Source organism: Amblyraja radiata, chromosome 2, assembly GCF_010909765.2.
Source record: "Amblyraja radiata isolate CabotCenter1 chromosome 2, sAmbRad1.1.pri, whole genome shotgun sequence".
NCBI lineage: Eukaryota > Metazoa > Chordata > Chondrichthyes > Rajiformes > Rajidae > Amblyraja > Amblyraja radiata.
Genome location: NC_045957.1, coordinates 52,189,061 through 52,211,094, shown reverse-complemented (window position 1 = coordinate 52,211,094; position 22,034 = coordinate 52,189,061). Strand labels below are relative to the sequence as shown.

General features: G+C 37.1%; 1 protein-coding gene and 1 long non-coding RNA gene across 2 annotated transcripts in view; one reads left to right on the top strand and one right to left on the bottom strand.

Moving 5' to 3' along the window:
* Positions 1–329: 329 nt before the first annotated feature.
* On the bottom strand, positions 330–3,227 carry LOC116989171. The gene is made up of 2 exons (XR_004416144.1): positions 3,062–3,227; positions 330–2,652 (listed from the first exon to the last, which is right to left on the bottom strand). It is a non-coding gene; the product is annotated as an uncharacterized LOC116989171 (long non-coding RNA).
* A 221-nt stretch (positions 3,228–3,448) lies between these two features.
* The window catches only part of igf2bp3 (insulin like growth factor 2 mRNA binding protein 3), a 108,471-nt gene continuing 89,885 nt past the window's right edge, over positions 3,449–22,034 (top strand). Inside the window, exons 1-2 of the mRNA XM_033046389.1 lie at positions 3,449–4,156; positions 5,129–5,189. Of these exons, the coding sequence (XP_032902280.1) occupies positions 3,982–4,156; positions 5,129–5,189 (236 nt within the window). The 5' untranslated portion in view covers positions 3,449–3,981. The remainder of the gene's footprint in view (positions 4,157–5,128; positions 5,190–22,034) is intronic.

The following is a 22,034-nucleotide window of genomic DNA, read 5'->3' as shown; positions in this document are numbered from 1 at the left end:
CTGAAGACCAACCACGTGTATGTTATTGAAAAAGTAAGATTTATATTTCTTTAAACATGTGATCCAAGTAAATGCACATGGTAACAATGGCAATCAGAACAATATTTATAAATGACAAGTGGAAATATATGCACATATTTGTTTAAACAAACTGAAGATTAGTTCAAATGTTAATATACTAGTGTTTTGGACCAGAAAATTTTAATGTACTTACAATAATTGATCTCATATTTGTGTTGCTTCAAACAAACATTTTTTGGTGTAAAATGTGAGATAGATAAATTGATTACACAGTATATTGTCCACTATTGATCTCCAAACACACATGCTTCAACAGAAAATGCAATCAGCTTTATTAGAAAGTTGCAGAATACAGAATGCAGGATTCCCAGAAACGATTAACAATGCATATTTTAATAATTCTAAAGTTGTGAGAATGATTACAGAAACATTAGTGATGTTAATATGATATTCACAACTTATCATGAAAGATGAAGGGATTCAAATATCGACACCAATACAATCAATGTTACGTAAATCAGCCTGAAATAAAACAATGCCATTAGGTTGTATATGTGGGCTTTTAAAAACAAAAATCGTGCACAGAATTATGCCTCATTGGTCCAATCAAAGCTTTAAACCGGCTAGATTCACATCAAGCAACAAAATTTACAATACAGGTATCGGATTGTATCTGCATATTCATATAACAGAGTAATGCAAATACTTCCATAAAACAATTAAATCTTTTAAAAGTGTCTTGGATTTAATAACAAAGAACACAATCCATTTTGTACTGTAATTATCAAAATAATTCTCAAACTTATTATTCCATAAAATTGCAAATCTTTCATAATAGTTTAAAAATTGTTTTATAATGTTTCAATCTCATGTTTAATCATTTTTTTAAATTTTGACAACTAAATATGTTGAACAGTGTGAATTATAAATCCAATGTATTTATTTGGATAGGCAAACTCCAGAGGTCAAGCACTTTAATATAAATCAGTTATTTAAATTCACCATCAGGATTACCCTGAATGTAAAGAAAAAATAAAGAACTGTTCTTATTCACAAACATATGCTATTTAAATGTTTGAAAAGTTTTTTTTTTTTTAATAATCAATCACCACTTCATTTGTCCTTAATCAAAGCAGGTTTTACTCCACATTTGTAACTTTTTAACATTTGAAATAATCATTCTCTTTGCAAGGATTACAATAAAGTAATAAAACAAATATGCAATATTATATACTCTAGTGTGAAGAAGGCATACATCAGATTTAAGTTTAAAATATTATGGAAGAAAATTCCCCCCAAAATTCAAACTTTGATATAAATATAAGTTTGATGAAAAGTTCTTATCACACATACCAACTGCACAACTATGTTTTTTTGCAAATTAGGAACGCGAAGTTTGAAATAATTATGTTTTTTTTACAACATTAACACACCCAGGTACATAAAGATGAAATGGGTATTTTTAACCACAAAAGCAGTTAACATTTTACATTTGGAAACTTGGGTTCCCCAATTAAAATAACACGTTTTTAAGAATATAAGCTTTTGGTTAGCTTTTTGATAGCTTCCAAATTAAATTTCCTGGGATTTCTGGGATTTAAACCAAATTCAAAAACAACTATTAGAAGAGCTAAAAAAACTAAGATACATTTCAAATTTGATCTGACTACTTGAATAACTACACTGCGCTGATACAAATGTCACCCCCTCCCAAATGTTGCCATAAAGTTATCTTCTGCAAATTATCAAATTCTGAATGTTACATATTGCATTATATTTCTGCCAGGATGTCTTTCTGAAATGAAGCTTTTAAAACAGCACTGTGGTTAAACGTTTCAATCACAATGTCCAGTTAGTTCTTTCTGTATTTAAAGTGGAGTACTTGTGTTTGAATGATCAATTCACCAGTTAACCAAATTAAATTGGTATTTTCATATTTTGTTATTTCTATAGACATACTTTACACATCCTCACAATAGACAGTTATTTTATCTTGTACAGAGTGGTCTAAAAATAGGTAATTATAGACAATCAACCGAATCAGGGAAAGCATGAAGTCCCCACACAATCAGAACATTTTTCGGGGTTTAATGACATCAGAAAAGATAACGCTTTCATGCCATTTAAGTAAAAACAATTTGTCGTTCATTACTAATAACTACATATTTGAACTTCATTAAGATTATTATGATTTTCGGAGAAAGGAGAGTAATAATCGATTTTAAAAAATCATACGATCGAAACAAAAGATTTTGCAGTCGCGAACGCAAATGAAATGGCAAATTAATTGCGCTTTTTAGGTCAATGTTAAAGATATAAAAACGTGGTATGCGCTCGATAGGGCGTTATGTTAAAGCCGAGAGCTACATTCACGTTCAACAAATGAAAGGTTAAAAATGACCAGATATTGACAATTATTTTCTAACTATCAGAGGGTTCCAGCTTCAGGGGAGGGGGACCGGGATTTTTTTAAAACATAAAACGGTAACTTAGCGTTAAACAAGTTTAAATCAGCAATACCCAGAATTTTTTTAAGACGAATCCGCCAACAGAAAGAAAACCCCACACGAGTTTAATTTCGGACGTGGGGTTTCTTCTGTTCGTTCATTTTGAACACTTCCATCACTAAAACTGAAGAATATGATTTGAGTTAACCGTTGTTGTTTCCTTCACAAATACAAAAAAAGCTCCCATTACAAAAAAATAACGCTACGTTTCAACACGAATGGCTACAAATTTGATCGATTTTAGTATTTAGGGCAACATCTATGCGTAAATATTACAACCAACGACCCTTTAAGACAAAGATATCCAAATCCAATTTTAGAACGGCAACGACGTCTTGTGGGAGCCATCGCGCACCACCCAGATTTAAATTAAAGAAAAACTATGTTCACTTTCAAAATCGCTTCCAACCAACATTTCGATGCGATCCTACAATTATCTTCTTGGTGGGTCAAACCGATAGCTAAGGAATTGAGAGTTTAAAAAAAAAACACACAATTACAAAGAAAAAGTGTTAAATATATAAAGTATTTACGTCTCGTTTATTAAAGAGCAGCCATTGCAAGGTTTCAGCTTTGGTGGCGACGCGCGGGGTATCTCCTGAACGTGAAATCCTTTCAAAGCTGGGTAAGTAATTCAGCTTGGAGGGAAGAGAAGACACGCGATGCAGAGATCACCGCTGAAACAACCCCTCACCCCTCAATCTCTACCCAAGGATGAGCCCCCCTCCCCTCCTCTCCTCGGGGCAATCGACGAGAACAATTTCTCGCACAACCACCACCACACCGAAGGGCGCACCGCAGCCAGGGGAGTTTTCGCGCCATCGTCCTTGTATATGGCAGAGTGATTTAAACCAATGAATGAAATCAGCAGGCAGGGGGGGGGGGAAATTCGGTCAATTGGTAGCGAGGCTGAAGGCGCATGATAGGATCCAAGAGTCCGGCTACGTACGAATGAGAAGGCGCAAAAAAAAAGGAAAAACGTCGCGATTAGCAATCCAACAAATATTATTCCACAATTGGGATATTTATCCGCTTCCTCTAACATTACCCTCCCCCGCACCCCTCCCTTCCTGGGGATAATTGAATAGCTAGGATTCCTCACGTGAGAGGTTGATGTGTAGTTTGACCACGTGGCTCATTCAGTCGGAATTTTCTGGGATTTTTTAGAGCAGCATTTTATTTAGAGGCGGTGCTTATGGTAACGTAGTGTGACATTTTCACAGCCTGTTTGCGAAAGGGGTTTTGGGGGAAAGACCAAAAAAAAATATAGTTTTTTTCCCTCTCTCCGCAGCCCGCCATCCTAGACTGTTAATACTACTATTTGTTCTGAGTTTTTCTTTTGTGGACTCCTCCTCCTCCTCTTCTTCACATTTGTATTTAATTCGACCGATTGTTTCTCCAAAGGGGAAGATAAAGAAGGACATATCTTTTGCTTTTTGGTAGTTTTAGCAACATGAACAAGCTCTATATTGGGAATCTCACCGAGAACGTAACCACTGTGGACTTGGAAAGTCTGTTCAAGGAATGGAAGATTCCCTTCATTGGACAATTCCTTGTGAAGACTGGTTATGCGTTTGTCGATTGCCCAGATGATAACTGTGCTATGAAAGCTATAGATACCCTGTCAGGTAAGCAGTTTTTTCACAAATGTATCCACGAAACCTCGTGTTTAGAAGCCAACTTGCCGTAAACCTTGTTTGTGGAGAGGCCTAAAACAGCTGCTTGCGTCCTGGTTTAGCAGAAACTCTGGGGAGAGGAGGATGGTTGCTATTGAGCACTTCAAAAATAACTCTTTCCAGAACACGCGCGTAAACCGCCCTTGCTCGGGCATCAGCGGAAGAAATTGCAAACTTTACCTGCTTCAATTTTTAACTCGAAATTATTATTATTATAATCTGTTCCATCCTTTTACAGCGGCACGCGGTCTTTTTTCCCTGCTGTTTATGAAATGTTGCAGCATTGTAAAAGCTAGCAAGAAACTAAGCGAAGGTCAATGTCGTGCAGAATGCTTTGTCGCTTACTTATTAAACTAATGGGTTTAAATAAAAATACTTAAAATGGGCAAGTTGGTTCGTAATTGTATTGTGTAGGCCTTTAACGACCCTAGCGGCAGCTCGGAAGCATCATTCAAATCAATGCGCGCCCAGGAAGGGAGCGTGCACTTGTGTTTTTATAATTTAATTTTAGGGGGGAACGACAAATGAAATCCCATTGCCCCAGAAATTATCAACTATGAAGTTTATTTTCGTTCATTACGTGTGACAGCGCGAATTCGTTTCTGGTCGGCCATGCTGAGTCCCAAAAGTGTCCTTTAGGACTCGGCCACTAGAAACATGGCTGAAAATTAGAATACATAACAATTGTCCACGACTTTTTCTAATGTACTTGTTTACATCACTTTTGAGAGTGCGTTTAACTCTTTGCGTCTGTGTTCGAATTCCAGCTGTTCATCCGATTCAAAGATTTGTAACCTCGTTACCTGGGAAGTTGCTGATATCTGCACACTAAGATAAACGCACATAAATCAACTGGTCACTTTTAAAATATATGTTGAATTCGCAGTAATTTGGTAAACACGTGCATTTTGTCAATTTCTGCAGGTAAAGTTGAGCTGCACGGAAAATCTATAGAAGTGGAGCACTCTGTTCCTAAACGTCAAAGGTAAATGGATTCGCTCATTCTAACTTGCATATACAAATTTAAATAAAACGCGTTTATTATTCCATCCGTCTATTTAGAGTTAAATGTGATCCAAACCATATGTATTCGACTATTGTGTAACATCTAATTGCCTTTTTTAATTTGCTTATTTATTGAGTCTTTTGGGTAATGCATTATGTCCATAATCTTATTTCCTTAATTTACACTAGTTTTTCATTAAAATACTTTAGTAAAGGAAATTTACTAAAACCGTTGGACCTAATGCCATACTATAAGCTTGTGGGTCAACAGGAAATGCTTTACGTTGTGTTAGTTGAGAAACACGTGAGGAGTTGTCAACCAAAGGGGGGGAAAAACCCAAGACGATTAAAGTTAAAACGTTTCCTTTATTATACACGAATAACTGAATCGATTTCAAAAGGATTGTGAACGTGTATTACTCCTAGACAGTTCCCATGTATGCACATGTAATCAACATGAAATGCTGCTGAGATTATCCAACTACAGTTTCGAGTTTGTACAGATTAAAATTGGAACTAAGCACTATTTTTACTTAAACCTTGAGAGAGCTTTGACCATTACAAGAAAGTGGGTAATATTTTGGGGCTGTGATATCAAAAGTTTATTGGTGGTCAAAATTGTTATTTTATAATTTTTAGTCCACATAAAATGCTAAAGCTTCCGTTTTTGATGGGATATGTTTCCAAGTTAGAGTTTTATTAATTTGACCAGGGTATGATGTTCCTCACAAGCTGAATACATGCATTTTTTTTATTTCTGCCTCAAGAGTGAACACATATTTGAGATGTGTATCCAATTGAGAACGTTTTCCAGCTTTCAAATTGACTGCTTTTTGATCATGGACTCTAGTTCTAAATAAATTGGACATTTGTATAGAATGCTAAGAGGTAGTTGCTGAAAATATTTTCATGGATCCAAGGAGAATGTGAAGTGTTTGGTAGAAGAAACTTTTGGATAACATCCTGTGTTGAATTTCCTCCACCCATATATGTGCACAGTTTAGATCTACATTACTCATGTTCCAGGACTTAGGTATATAATAATTTGAGTAGGCTTGACTAAATTTTCAATTTGATTGCAAAGCATGAAGAAATTTGAAATAACATTTTATGTACATGTGGGTTGAATGCAAAAGTGATGTGAATGATATAACTTGGACATTTAAGGATGAATCTAAAAATGAGACTGATTTATTGAATGATTCATTTAAAATGTTTTTTGTCTAATTTAAACCTGTTCTAAATTAAAGTCGATTTTTGTAAGATTTTCCATGTATCTGAACAAGTGAGTGTGACTTAGTTTTCTTCTCACAAAGTTGAAACTTTATATAATTCATCATTCTAGCAATGGTTTTGAACTTAATTCTTTGTGCACTGAAATTAGCCTCATAGATATGGACCAGGTTCACTTTCAGTATTGTTGCTATAATTCGGGCTTTCCTTAGAAAACAGATTCTATTTGCATTTATTTAAAAAACAGTTATTGCTCTAATCCTCTATTGCAGTAGCAATATTGTTTAAAATGTTTGCTCTAATATTAAAAAGTTGTGCTCTAATATCAATTGACAAGTTTAGAATCTGTTCATCTGTTTACCCTTGCTTTGCTTGTGAATGTGTCCCTTTGTTTATATCTGGTTTTGAAACCTGTATTATGTTTGTGTTGCAAACATATATTTACAAACTGAATCTGGATAACAGTTCAACAATTTAAAACTATGTACATTTGAAAACAAACACAAATGCTGAATTTTATATTACGTTATGGCTTTGTTGTTTTTGTGCTAAATTCCATTGGAATGGGTTTGATCAGATATGACATAAATATCTTTTGTGTTCCACACCAATTTGATTTCTGAATGCATTGACGGTTACAATGTGGCGTCTCCAAAAAAGTCATCTTTAAAGATAGATTTTTGTTTTAAATGCTTGTATTTGAATTACCAAATACTTGATAAGAGAACTATAATATTAACATTGTAATTGGTGTGAAATAGACCATTAAATGACCCCTTGTATATACATATACATTTTACAATTGGCATTGCATTTGTCAATGCTACAAAATAATAACGAGTGTTCTTCATATTGAAATTTAGATTGTTGAAATAAACGTTGTCTTTCTGTGAAAGAGAACGTCTTCAAAATTTGTAAAGATCCGCATAGCTCAATTTGAGTTAAAACTTGGTGTTCTTTTCCAAACAAACTCAAACACAATTTTTTGTTGGTTCTGGGGCCAGTGCATGAATTTAATTTGTCCCCTGTGGAGGAATGAAGGGGGCACTCAATCTTGGTTTGAGGATCTTGAATTAACCATAGTTTCTCATGAGTGCAAATTCTCATTTATTAAATGTAACGCCAAGGGTGTAACATTCTTGATCTTAACATTGGTGTTCTAGGCTAAACCTTGTTGTGGGTATAGAAAGGCTGGCTGTGCTTTGAATAATTCAAACAGTCTTGTGGAAATGGTTTGAAATTAATGTGTAAATTGCCTTTGTTCTGCGAATATGGGAACAATGAATGACAGAAAGTGGTTTATAGCCACGTGTTAGTACCCCTTTTGAAATGAAAGGGTAGATACATTTGCCTATCGTGGCTAGATTTGTGTATAAAATAAATGGGCTGTATTTAGATATTTAAATACTACCATTTTTCAATCAGTACAAAATTGAGTTTATAAGTGTTCCTTTGTGGTTCAAAGAATATTTTCTTTTCAATTAAGTTATAGCAATTGTGAGATTGAATAGAAAGGGTTTTTTTTAATCTCTTTTTAGATTCTGCAGATTTAGAGATTTGTAACCAATTTTTATTTTTTTATTTTAAAAACATTTTTGGGTTTGTTGCTAAAATACTTTTCAAATAGGGAAAGTTAGTTTGTATACTTGGTTTCTTTAAACTTTTTTGCATGCAGGTCTGCTGAATATTTTGGGTGTTGTAATGTGTGGAAAAAGATTGATCAGTTACTTAGCTTTATTTAGTAAAATTGCTTCTACAGTATTTGGAATCTTGCATATATACCAGTATAGAAGCCCACCCAGTTAGTTTGCTGCTATGTGAATTCTGTGAGCTGTACATAAAGCCTTTCCTACACAAGTATTCACTTTGGTCTGAAGGACTGGATTTGGTGAACATGCCTTCTTTAGTTTTTTTGTATAATCTTACTTAAAATGCAACTTTTTGGAGAGGTGGTGTTGTGTAGTTAGAAATGGTAGGGATTTCAAATGGAAAAAGCTTGCTTTGCGAATAACAAACCAACAAATGACATATGCAACTATTTCACACTGGTCTTCCTGCTCAGTTTTCATCAATGCACAATGTGCATATTTATTCAAATGCCAGAGTGCTGCATATATTCATTTTCAAGCTAGGAAATTTAGTTTGAATTGTCTAGTTTTTTTTTGTGTGACATGATGTGCACAGTTGAGCAGTAAGGAGCTTCTCCCATTTTGCCTCAAGGCAAATGTAAGGGGCACTGCTAATCCACATCCTCATCACGTAAAGAAAGGTCAAGAGATGGTGTCAGTTAGGGTTGCCATAAAGTTGTGTTTGAGGCCAGAGGACCAATCGGGGCAAAGTGTGTTTGATTTGTTATTCAAAGTGAAATTCTTGGGCCCAGCAGTCACTGCATTCCAGCTCGCGCTGGAACGTTCAGAGTTGATGTGGGTACGCCCACCATTGCAAAAGCGACCTTTGTACCTGCTGTGAAAGGCAGGTTGGGAATATGGTGCCATAGAGCACTTAGTGAAGCGTTAAAAGGATGAAAGACTGCACACTGCAATTGGAGGGGGAATGGCTAAAACTTGCTTGGTAGAAGGGTGGGGATTTGTAATGGGGGATGGGTCAGATGACTTTGGCCTGATATGTTTGAATATTTGCCTTCAATTCTCAAACTGCACAACAAATCTATGTGTCAGTTATGTGGCTTTTCTTTCCCCATGTCTTAGGACCAGCTGTTACTGGGAATGAATTGAAGAAAATAGTATGAATTTAATAATTTACCTTTTAATGAATTCCCAACTGTGACTAAGATTCTATTCATACTTGTGTTTGAACTCTCCCTTGCATTAATGTTTGTTGTGGCGTTCTGTAGTCTTGCTGTGATATCATAGCAGCTGGTGTACGATGGACACTGTACATGCTCTCAATCTGATTATGCAAACGGCCTGCTGTTATTTGTTGTGGACTGGGCAGTTTAGTGGGGGGAGGGGTGGGTGATGATCTGACATTTTCTACCTGGGGTTAGAATTTTAACTCGTACTTCATACAACTGTAAGTAAGCAAGTATTTCTGTTTAAATAACACCATCTTTTTCTTTTGTGGAAAATTATAGTGCTCTTTAAAACTATAAAAAGCACTTCTCTTCATGTGCATCTTGAGTGAGGTTGAGGCCCAAACTGATTTGCGGTGCCTATAAGATATTGAGAAATGGCTGTGAAGTGTGTATTCTTTATTCTGTCTGGTGTTATTTCCTCCTTGACCTCTGGCTGCAGTCAGTAAAGGGGCAGCCATTGCACACGGGGCAGCCTGACTACTTTTGACGAGTAAGATTGCATTGGATGGGTGTTGTGGCTTCTTACAGCTGTTGGGTTTTTGAAAGTATTACGGTTAAAATCATAGGAATAGTTTTCTGCATGTCATCTGATTTCTATGAGCGTGTCAATGGCTTTATAGACATATGAAGGAGAAACACAAGTTTGAAGACTTGGATCTGGTATTTATTTCCAGCAGGAATTTGCAAAATACAAAAAGAATGACTAGTATGATCTGACAACCTTGTTCGGTATAGTGACTTAAATTACATAACAGATCTTCTGACATATTTATATTTTAAGACTGGCGATAGGCTTTAATTTTCAATCTGGTTAATTCACTCAAGAAATTTCTCACCGTTAACTTCACTCTTGTCCTTATTTGGTTTTAAAAAGGTATATCTGCAAAACCTGCTTCATGTGTAAGTTTTAAGTGTGTAAATAAATTTCAAATTTGTGTGTTCAAATGTGTCTTCAACTTCTGCCAGACAGCAGATGTAAATGATAATTTTTTTTAATTCAACTTGAAAGTATCTGCTGTGGTGTTGGTGACATTGTAGGAATGAGTAATTGGCTGCAATTACATTTTTTGGGAAAGTTTGAGAAAATTGTTGCATTAATAATTTAGTTACAAATATAGACATGCAGATTTTTAATTGGGGAAATACAAGCACCACTGAATTGTGAACAGCAACCTTTTGTAAATGCCTGGGAAGCAACACAGAAAATGGGGCTCAATTTTTATGGATTAGTTGGATGGCATGCAAGCAGTTTTCACTTTCTGATTTGGAAACTAAAACTATTAATGATTGCCTTCTGAAATTAAGGTAAATTGTATACAATTAAATCCATTTGAAAAGCCTAATTACTGGTTGTTTACCTGGCCATATTCATCTCTGTTGTACCATTTTTCAAAATGGCTACGTTAAAGTAGTAGAACTTGAATGAGGAGTCATGTGTGGGAATTGTTGAATGGACCAATTGCCTCATGTATCTTGAACTTTGAATCCCTGTATATAATAAATCGAATGGTATTAAACTTGATTCAAAATCTGATTTGGATGTAATTGGTATAAAGTGGTATATTGGACATTTAATTCGATATGAACTAATGACTAGATCCAGATATATCGCCTATGCGCACATTCCTTAAGAAATACCTTTTTGTGATATTTTAATGGAATCTAGTAGTACATGGCAGAAATCTCATAAGTGACCATGATATGGTTGATAGAACCCTTGTCAAACTCTTTAATTCTGCTTGTATTTATTTTGTTGCTGTCTCAATTCAGAGAATTCTCAACTTTTTGAAAGTTTGACTGTTTCTCCCCTCAAACCTTCCAACTCACGAAGCCATACTTATTTGCTCAATTAGTTAACTTGAAATGTGATAATTGGGTTGGTATTTCTAAAATTAAAGTGAGAAGTCTTATCTTAAATTCCATAAATCAGCGAAGGATCTTGGTTGCAATGACCTCAATATTGAAAAATAGAATTGTAAATGTAGAGCAATTTTGATATGACTTGTCACATTTGTCTGAAAATTTCGTTCATATATTGATAATTTGTGAATGAAATTACTACAATCATTTTTGTTTCCACGAAATACAGAATTGAGTGTAATTTCATTAATCTTTTAAGAGAAATGTGTAAAGTTGATGTGTGTTAATTTTTTTCAGCATTTCAATTTCTAGCTTTCATTGCTTAAAATCAAAAGTCATTAACTAATTTCACAGCATAATTCCATACTATTCCTCTGAGACAAAAAAAATTGTCTTGAATTAGACTCAAACAGTGGAACGTAACACTAAAGCGAAACAAAAAAAATAGGTGCAGGAGGAGGCCATTTGGCACTTCATTATGATCATGACTGATCATCCACAATCAGTAGCCCATGCCTGCCTTCTCCCTATATCCCTTGATTCCCTTAGCCCTTAGAGGTCTATCTAACTCTTTTTTAAATTCATCCAGTGAACTGGCCTCTACTGCCTTCAGCAGAGAATTCCACAAATTCATAACTCTCTGGGTGAAAACGTTTTTCCTCATCTCCGTTTTAAATGGCCTCCCCATTATTCAGAGACTGGTCCCTGGTTCTGGACTCCCCCAACACTGGGAACATTTTTCCTGCATCTAGCTGGTCCAGTCCTTTTATAATTTAATATGTTTCTGTAAGATACCCTCTCATCCTTCTACATTCCAGTGAATACAAGCCCGGTCTTTCTAATCTTTCCTCGTATGACTGTCCTGCCATCCTGGAGATTAACCTCATGAACCTACGCTGCACTGCCTCAATAGCAAGGACGTCCTTCCTCAAATTAGGAGACCAAAATGGCACAGAATACTCCAGATGTGGTCTCACCAGAGCCCTATACAACTGCAGAAGAACCTCTTTACTCCTATACTGAAATCCTCTTGTTATGAAGGCCAACATGCCATTAGCTTTTTTCACTGCCTGCTGTACCTGCATGTTTACTTTCAGTGACTGGTGTACAAGGACACCCAGGTCTCGTTGCACTTCCCTTTTTCCTAATCTGACACCATTGAGAAAATAATCTGCCTCCTGTTTTCTTGCTGCCAAAGTGGATAACCTCACATTTATCTACATTATACTGCATCTGCCCACTCACTCAACCTGTCCAAATCACCCTGCAACATCCTAGCATCCTCATTGCAGTTCACAATGCTACCCAGTTTTGTGTCATCTGCAAATTTACTAGTGTTACTTTGAAATGATCCTGCATCTTTTGAATTATGCCCAGAAATTCCTGCCATTGCTGTTCCACCGTCATTCATGCTAGGATCCTTTTCCAGTCGACCTTGGCCAGCTCCTCTCTCATGCCTTCATAGTCCCCTTTGTTCAACTGCAACACTGACACTTCAAATTTAACCTTCTCCCTCTCAAATTACAGATTAATACATCATATTATGGTCACTACCTTTCTAGTGGTTCCTTTACCTTGAGTTCCCTTATTAAATCTGGTTCATTAGACAACACTAAATCCAGAATTGCCTTCTCTCTGTTAGGCTCCAGTACAAGCTGCTCTAAGAATCCATCTCGGAGGCACTCTGCAAACTCCCTTTCTTGGGGTCCAGAACCAACCTGATTTTCCCAGTCTACCTGCATATTTGAAATCTCCCATAACCACAGTGGCATTACCTTTGTTACATGCCAGTTTTAACTCCTGCTGCAACTTTCACCCTATATCTAGGCTACTGTTTGGGGGCCTGTAGATAATTCCCATTAGTGTCTTCTTACCTTTACAATTCCGCAATTCTATCCACAGCAACTCTACATCGTCAGTACCAATGGCACCCCACCCAAGGGATTGAATTTCATCCCTCACCAACAGAGCTACCCCACCTCCTCTGCCCACCTGCCTGTCCTTTCTATAGGACGTATAACCCTGCATATTCAGTTCCCAGTCCCGATCCTCCTGCAGCTATGTCTCTGTAATCCCTACAATGTCATATCTACCAATCTCTAACTGAGCCTCAAGCTCATCCACTTTACTACTTATACTTTGTGCACTCATATACAATACTTTTAATTCATTACTCGCCTCACTTTTCACATCGATTCCTATTTCACTTAGCCATACTCTCCTATCCCTTTGAGCTTTTTGCCCCGTTAATTCTGAGTGTCTTTCCTATACTATTTCCCTTCATTTCCAATTTGTCTCCTCCCCCCACTATTTAGTTTAAACCCACCCGTATAGCAGTGGCAAACCTGCCTGCCAGAATGCTGGTCCCCCGCCTGTTAAGGTGCAACCCGTCCCTTTTGTACAATTCACCCGTACCTCAAAACAGATCCCAGTGGTCTAAGCATCTAAATCCCTGTCCCTGCACCAGCTCCTCAGCCGCACATTCAGATCCCCTATCTCCATGTTCCTGCCCTCACCAGCACGAGGAACTGGAAGCAAACTGGAGATAACCACCCTGGAGGTCCTGCTTTTGAGCCTTCTTCTGAGAAACAGACCATCTCTCACACAGACCAATTATAAATGAGTGTAAATTTAATTTGTGGATACATTTCTTTTAGCATTCATAAGTTAGCCAGTTTAATATTGTTTTGTTTCTCACTGGTTATTCTAAAAACAGTTGAATAAATGATCAATTGCAAATTTTAACTTAAATGTATCACCTACAGTTTTCAAAACTAAGGTTTTGTTACAAATTTTCTGTCAATATGAGTGGAATTGTAATCACCACTTTGTAGCAATATAGCTTAATAATAAATGTACTGAACTAACTGTAAATTCCTGCCATGTAACTATTTGAAATCATTCTATTCATTGCAACTTCTGTTTGCAGTGAGAACCCTCCTCAGAGTTCAAATAAAACTTAGAAATGTGTGATTACATTTTTTAGCTAATCATTCACTTGAGTAACCCAAATGGCAATAATGGAATAATGTGTTTACAATTTTTAATAGATTTTGTTAAGTATTGTGCTTTGCAAATGGTGAATCTTAAAAAAAACACTGACAAGTTTGTCAGAATAAATGTTTTAGTCTTTAATCACGTATCACTGAAAATGACTAACTCTTTGACCAAGTGTTGAATTATATGCAAATAGAGATTTATTTACTTTCTGCAATGACCACCTGTGTATTCCCTGCTACCATTACAGATTTAAAGCTGTTTTTGAGTAAATGTGTAAACTATTCTTGATTTGCTGGACAAGTGACTCTAATTGCAACAGCTGCAATTGATGGAAAAAGAGTAAGCAGCTGAAATGAAATACAATGAAGCTAATGAATGTTTTCTTGATGATTAATTATTACTTTGATAAGAAGTTGTGCAGATATAAGTTTTGGGAAAGCCAAGAACTGAGCATACAACTTCCACATAGTCAAATGTATGATTTATCCAAACAGCTTAAAAATCATTTTAATATAGTGCAGAATTTGAGTTACTAAATTTCTTGCCAGTTTTTTAAACAAATTGACAGGTAAAAAATAAACTTAAAACACATATTTACCAATTTGTCATTTTTTATTGATATTTGTCTTTCTGCTGAAAATTGTTCATTGGATTTCTATATTCTCACTCGCCGATCCTTAACTTACTCAAATGAATAAATCCTAATATCTTTAATTTTGTTAACATTTGTGTGCAGAAACTGGTGATTTGCTTGAATGTTTTATTATTGAGTATTATTGTGCTCGAAGCAGGATTTACTTTGCACATATGTAACTGTTGATAATAAAGAAGTGGAGGATTCAAAGCTGATCTTGGTTTTGCCCAATTATGCACTTTAATAGGTCACCTACTGGTATTGGGGACTTTGATTTCTTTCCTTTCTTGCTAAACTAGTTGGACTAAGACCCATTCTGACATTATCTAAACAGCTGTAGCTAAAATTAAAGAGAAATCCCAGTCATATGGTGAACCTACAGCTTTCACAAACACTTGGATAAATAGAGTTATTTACTGCATCTACAGTGCCCTCCATAATGTTTGGGATAAAGACCCATCATTTATTTTTTTTGCTTCGGTACTACACAATTTGAGATGTGTAATAGAAAAAAATACATGTCGTTAAAGTGCACATTGTCAGATTTTAATAAAGGCCATTTTTATACATTTTGTTTCACCATGTAGAAATTACAGTTACATTGTTTATACATAGTCCCCCCCATTTCAGGGCACCATAATTTTTGGGACACAGCAATGCCATGTATATGAAAGTAGTCATGTTTAATATTTTGTTGCATATCCTTTGTATGCAATGACTGCTTGAAGTCTGTGATTCATAGACATCACCAGTTGCTGGGTGTCTTCTCTGATGATGTTCTGCTCAGCCATCTTTAGCTTATGCTTGTTTTGGGGGCTAGTCCCCTTCAATTTTCTCTTCAGCATTTAAAAGGCATGCTCAATTTGGTTCAGATCGGGTGATTGGTCACGAGAATTTACCATTTTTTAGCTTTGAAAAACTGTTGCTTTAGCAGTATGTTTGGGATCATTGTCTTGCTGTAGAATGAACGGCTGGCCAATGAGTTTTGGAGCATTTGTTTGAACTTGAGCAGATAGGATGTGTCTATACAGAATTCATTATGCTACTACCATCAGCAGTTGTACCATTAATGAAGATAATTGAGCTAGTTCCTTCAGCCGCCACACATGCCCAGGCCATAACACCCCCACCATAGTGTTTCACAGATGGGGTAGTATGCTTTGGATCTTGAGCAGTTCCTTCTCTCCTCCATACTTTGCTCTTGTCATCACTCTGATATGTTAATCTTCGTCTCATCTGTCCACAAGACCTTTTTCCAGAACTGTGGTTGCTCTTTTACGTACTTCTCGGCAAACCTATTGGCCATCCTATTGTTGTGGCAGTGCCATTGGTCATTGACAAATCCACACCTGACTCCCAAAGAGTGTTTCTGATCTGTCGGACAGGTGTTTGGAGATTTTTCTTTGAGAGAGAGAATTCTTCTGTCATCAGCTGTGGAGGTCTTCCTTGACCTGCCACTGCCTTTGCGATTAGTAAGCCCATCAGTGCTCTCTTTCTTCTTAATGATGTTCCAAACAGTTGATTTTGGTAAGGCTAAGGTTTGGCTGATGTCTCTAACAGTTTATTCTTGTTTCTCAGCCTCATAATGGCTTCTTTGACTTTCATTGGCACAACATTGGTCCTCATGTTGATAAACAGCAATAAAAATTTCCAAAGGTGATGGAAACTTGCATTAAGGAGGCAATTAAACACACCTGAGCAATTACAAACACCTATGAAGCCATGTGTCCCAAACATTATGGTGCCCTGAAATGAGAGGAACTCTGCATAAATACTACTGTAATTTCTACATGCTGAAATTAAAATATAAAAATGGCCTTTATTAAAATCTGACAATGTGCACTTTAACCACATGTGATTTAAACATTTTTTTTCTTTCTATTACAAATCTCAAATTGTGGAGTACAGAGGCAAATAAATGGGTCTTTGTCCTAAACATTATGGAGGGCACTGTAGATGCAGTAAATAACTCTATTTATCCAAGTGCTTGGGAAAGCCTTGGGTTCACCATGTGACTGGGATTTCTCTTTAATTTTAGCTACAGCTGTTTAGATAATGTCACAATGGGTCTTCGTCCAACAAGTTTAGCAAGAAAGGAAGTTGCTTTTTAAATATCAGAATGCCGACTATAAATAAATGGCACCAAATCCCAAAACTAAATGACACTTTTAAATTTATTTCTAAATTTGTTCAATGTCCAAGGCAAACAACCTGTATCGAATTAGTTCCAGCCGCACCTGCAATTCTGTTGATAGAAATAATATTTGGGGGAATGTATTTGGGGGATCTACTTAATTTTGTTTTCAAAGGGTTTCTTTAAAGACTTTCTCCCATGGCTTTTTTGTTGATTAAAAAGTAGAAACATGCTTTCCTTCCATTCGTGGCCCTTGAAATAAATATTTAAATTTTGGCGAATTTAGATTCTGATCATCTAAGTGCTAAATAGTTTCTTCATCTGCTATTTTCAGTGTTTTTTTTACACTGATTTAATCTCCATGTATATCTGTATGGTGTACAATTTTGGTCGCCAAATTATAGGAAAGATGTCAACAAAATAGAGCGAGTACAGAGGAGATTTACTAGAATGTTGCCTGGGTTTCAGCATTCAAAGTTACAGAGAAAGGTTGAACAAGATAGGTCTTTATTCTTTGGAGCGCAGAAGGTTAAGGGGGGGACTTGATAGAGGTCTTTAAAATTATGAGAGGGATAGACAGAGTTGATGTGGATAAGCTTTTTCCATTGAGAGTAGGGAAGATTCAAACGAGAGGACATGATTTGAGAATTAAGGGACAAATGTTTAGGGGGAACTTCTTTACTCGGAGAGCGGTAGCTGTGTGGAATGAGCTTCCAGTGGAAGTGGTGGAGGCAGGTTCGATTTTATCATTTAAAAATAAATTGGATAGGTATATGGACGGGAAAGGAATGGAGGGTTATGGTCTGAGTGTAGGTAGATGGGTCTAGGTGAGAGTAAGTGTTCGGCACGGACTAGAAGGGCCGAGATGGCCTGTTTCCATGCTGTAATTGTTGTATGGTTATATCTGAGTGAATTCAAAATGTTATACTTTTAAGAACTAACTAGCTTTCTAATATATGTGTGTGCATTGCATTCGTGTTTAATCTTTACTATGCCTTGCACGTTAGTGAATTGGACAACTATCATAAGGTCAATTATAGCTAGTATAAATTGATACACTTTGAATAAAAGGACAGGTTTGTAAAGCTTTAAATAATCCTTGTAGGATTAAAAATTTAACTAAATAGATTCTTGAAAATAAGTTTCTAATACAAAACAAATACAGATAATGTCTTTTGTAAATAGCATTTAAAATACAAAAGTGCGTTGGTTGTGCAGCAGTTTGAATATTGTGCCTAATTTTGAGTCCTAATTCAGAATTATTTCCAGGTGCTCTAAAGGGCGTGTGGATCAAATGAATGAAATATATATCAAAATTAGGGGGTAGTTACAATAGACAGTAGGTGCAGGAGTAGGCCATTCAGCCCTTCGAGCAAGCACCGCCATTCAATGTGATCATGGCTGATTATCCCCAATCAGTACCCCGTTCCTGCCTTCTCCCCATATCCCCTGACCGATATTTTTAAGAGCCCTATCTAGCTCTTGAAAGCATCCAGAGAATCTGCCTCCACCGCTCTCTGAGGCAGAGAATTCCACAGGCTCACCACTCTCTGTGAGAAAAAGGGTTTCCTCGTCTCCGTTCTAAATGGCTTACTCCTTATTCTTAAACTATGGCCCCTGGTTCTGCACTCCCCCAACATCGGAAACATGTTTCCTGCCTCTAGTGTGTCCAAGCCCTTAACAATTTTGTATGTTTCAATGAGATCCCTTCTCATCCTTCTAAACTCCAGAGTGTACAAGCCCAGCTGCTCCATTCTCTCAGCATATGACAGTCCTGCCATCCTGGGAATTAACCTTTAAAACCTACGTTGCACTCCCTCAATAGCAAGAATGTTCTTCCTCAAATTAGGGGACCAAAACTGCACACAATACTCCAGGTGTGGTCTCACTAGGGCTCTGTATAACTGCAGAAGGACCTCTTTGCTCCTATATTTGATTCCTCTTGTTATAAAGGCCAACATGCCATTTGCTTTCTTCACTGCCTGCTGTACCTGCATGCTTACTTTCATAAACTGATGTACAAGGACCCCAGATCCCGTAGTACTTCCCCTTTTCCCAACTTGACGCCATTTAGATAGTAATCTGCCTTCCTGTTTTTGCTACCAAAGTGGATAACCTAACATTTATCTGCATTAAACTTCATCTGCCATGCATCTGTCCACTCCCCCAACCTGTCCAAGTCACCCTGCATTCTCATAGCATCCTCCTCGCAGTTCACACAGCCACCCAGCTTTTTGTCATCTGCAAATTTGCTAATGTTACTTTGAATCCCTTCATCCAAATCATTGATGTATATTGTAAATAGCTGCGGTCCCAGCACCGAGCCTTGCGGTACCCCACTAGTTACTGCCTGCCATTCTGAAAGGGACCCGTTAATCCCTATTCTTTGTTTCCTGTCTGCCAACCACTTCTCTATCCATGTCAGCACTCTACCCCCCAATACCATGTGCCATAATTTTGCCCACTAATCTGCTATGTGGGACCTTATCAAATGCTTTCTGAAAGTCCAGGTACACAACGTCCACTGGCTCTCCCTTGTCCATTTTCCTAGTTACATCTTCAAAAAATTCCAGAAGATTAGTCAAGCATGATTTCCCCTTCGTAAATCCATGCTGACTCAGACCGATCCTGTTAAGGCTATCCAAATGTTCGGCTATCTCATCTTTTATAATTGACTCCAGCATCTTCCCCACCACCGATGGCAGGCTAACTGGTCTTTAATTCCCCGTTTTGTCTCTCCCGCCTTTCTTAAAATAAGGGATAACACTGGCTACCCTCCAATCCACAGGAACTGATCCTGAGTCTAGAACATTGGAAAATTATCACCAATGCATCCACAATTTCTAGAGCCACTTCCTTAAGTACCCTGGGATGCAGACCATCAGGCCCTGGGGATTTATCAGCCTTCAGTCCCATCAGTCTATCCAACACCATTTCCTGCCTAATGTGGATTTCCTTCAGTTTCTCTGTTACCCCAGATCCTCTGGCCACTACTATATCAGGAAGATTGTTTGTGTCCTCCTTAGTGAAGACAGATCCGAAGTACCTGTTCAACTCATCTGCCATTTCCTTTTCCCCATAATAAATTCACCTTTTTCGGTCTTTAAGGGTCCAACTTTGGTCTTAACTAATTTTTTCCTCTTCACATACCTAAAGACGCTTTTACTATCCTGCTTTATATTCTTGGCTAGCTTACCTTCGTACCTCATCTTTTCTCCCTGTATTGTCTTTTTGGTTATTTTCTGTTCTTTAAACATTACCCAATCCTCTTGCTTCCCGCTCATCTTTGCTACGTTGTACTTCTTCGCTTTAATTTTTATACTGTCCCTGACATCCCTTGTCAGCCATGGTTGTCCCTTTCTCCTCTTGGAATCGTTCTTCCTCCTAGGAATGAACTGATTCTGCACCTTCTGTATTATTCTTAGAAACACCTGCCATTATTGTTCCACTGTCATCCCTGCTAATGTATCTTTCCAGTCAACTTTGGCCAGCTCCTCCCTCATGGCCCCATAGTCCCCTTTATTCAACTGCAACACTGACACCTCCGATCTACTCTTCTCCCTCTCCAATTGTAGATTAAACCTGACCATGTTATGGTCACTGCCTCCTAATGGCTCATTAACCTCGAGGTCCTTTATCAAATCCGGATCATTACATCACACTAAATCCAGAATTGCCTTCTGCCTGGTAAGCTCCAATACAAGCTGTTCAAAGAATCCATCACGAAGGCACTCTAAAAAGTCCCTTTCTTGGGGTCCAGTACCAACCTGATTTTCCCAGTCTACCTGCATGTTGAAATCTCCCATAACAACCACAGCATTACTTTTACTACATGCCAATTTTAACTCCTGATTCAACTTGCGCCCTATGTCCAGGCTACTGTTTGGGGGGCTGTAGATTAGTCCCATTAGGGTCTTTTTACCCGTACAATTCCTTGGTTCTATTCATACTGACTCCACATCTCCTGTTTCAATGTCACCCCTTGCAAGGGACTGAATTTCATTCCTCACTAACAGGGCAACCCCACCCCCTCTGCCCATCTGTCTGTCTTTTCGATAGGAGGTATACCCTTGAATATTCAGTTCCCAGCCCTGGCCCTCTTGCAGCAATGTCTCAGTAATTCCCACAACATCATACTTGCCAGTTCCTAACTGAGCCTCAAGCTCGTCCACTTTATTCCTTATACTTACAAATGTGAAAAGGTGAAAGGAAATGCTTTCAAAATTGGATGTTTGGTGCACAGTATTTAGTCAGACGTATCTGTGTATTTTTACTGGGGAGATTTTAGCACAGAACATTAAAAATGTAATATCTCCACTGTTTCAAGTAGTATGGTGTTAATTTTTTCAGGGATTGTTACTCAAATGTGCAAGAGATAGTAGAGATAAAATCGTTAAGAATGACATTAATTCCCTGATTCAACCATTTTATATCTTAAATATATCAATTTTTAGAACACAAAATGTGACATGCTTTGACAAAATGAAATAAAGAGGTAATTTCTGCATTAATTTCATTATAATTCAAAACATTTTCAAGTTTGTTGCTTTGCAGAGATGCATGTTTCACAGTAATAAGCAAAACGTTTGATGAATATGGCATTAAGTGTTCTGAATGGCCATATTTCAAAGAGTGTAAGGGTGGTTACTCTTGGTGTCCACCCTATTTTTGAGTAACCACTGTTACACCACAATGGTAAATTAAGACCAAAGACCTTCCCTAGGAGATTGAAATTTTTCTAGGTTGGAGAAGCCAATAGAAAATGAAATTATGAGAAGTAATTAACTTTATATCAAGATTATGTAAAAACTGCTGCATGCCAAAATTAGTGAATATCTTTGGTGTCCACCATCACACCCGTAACACCAGCATTTTGCAGTGGCTATATTTCCATCAAATTATGTACCTGCCGTCTCTTATTATGTATGGACAATTACTTCCATAAAGTTTATTCAAAACATGAGAAAGAAATTACAAAAAAAAAAGAAATACCAGAAGAAACAGGAGCTGAAGAATACTGGAAGAAACAGAAGAACATTTTGGTGACCTCCCTTGGACAAGTTTCAGTAGATAACAGGAATATTGCTCATTTGGTCACATGTTTATAGCAAGAAAGTACATTTGTATGTTGAAAAACAGCAAAAGTGAA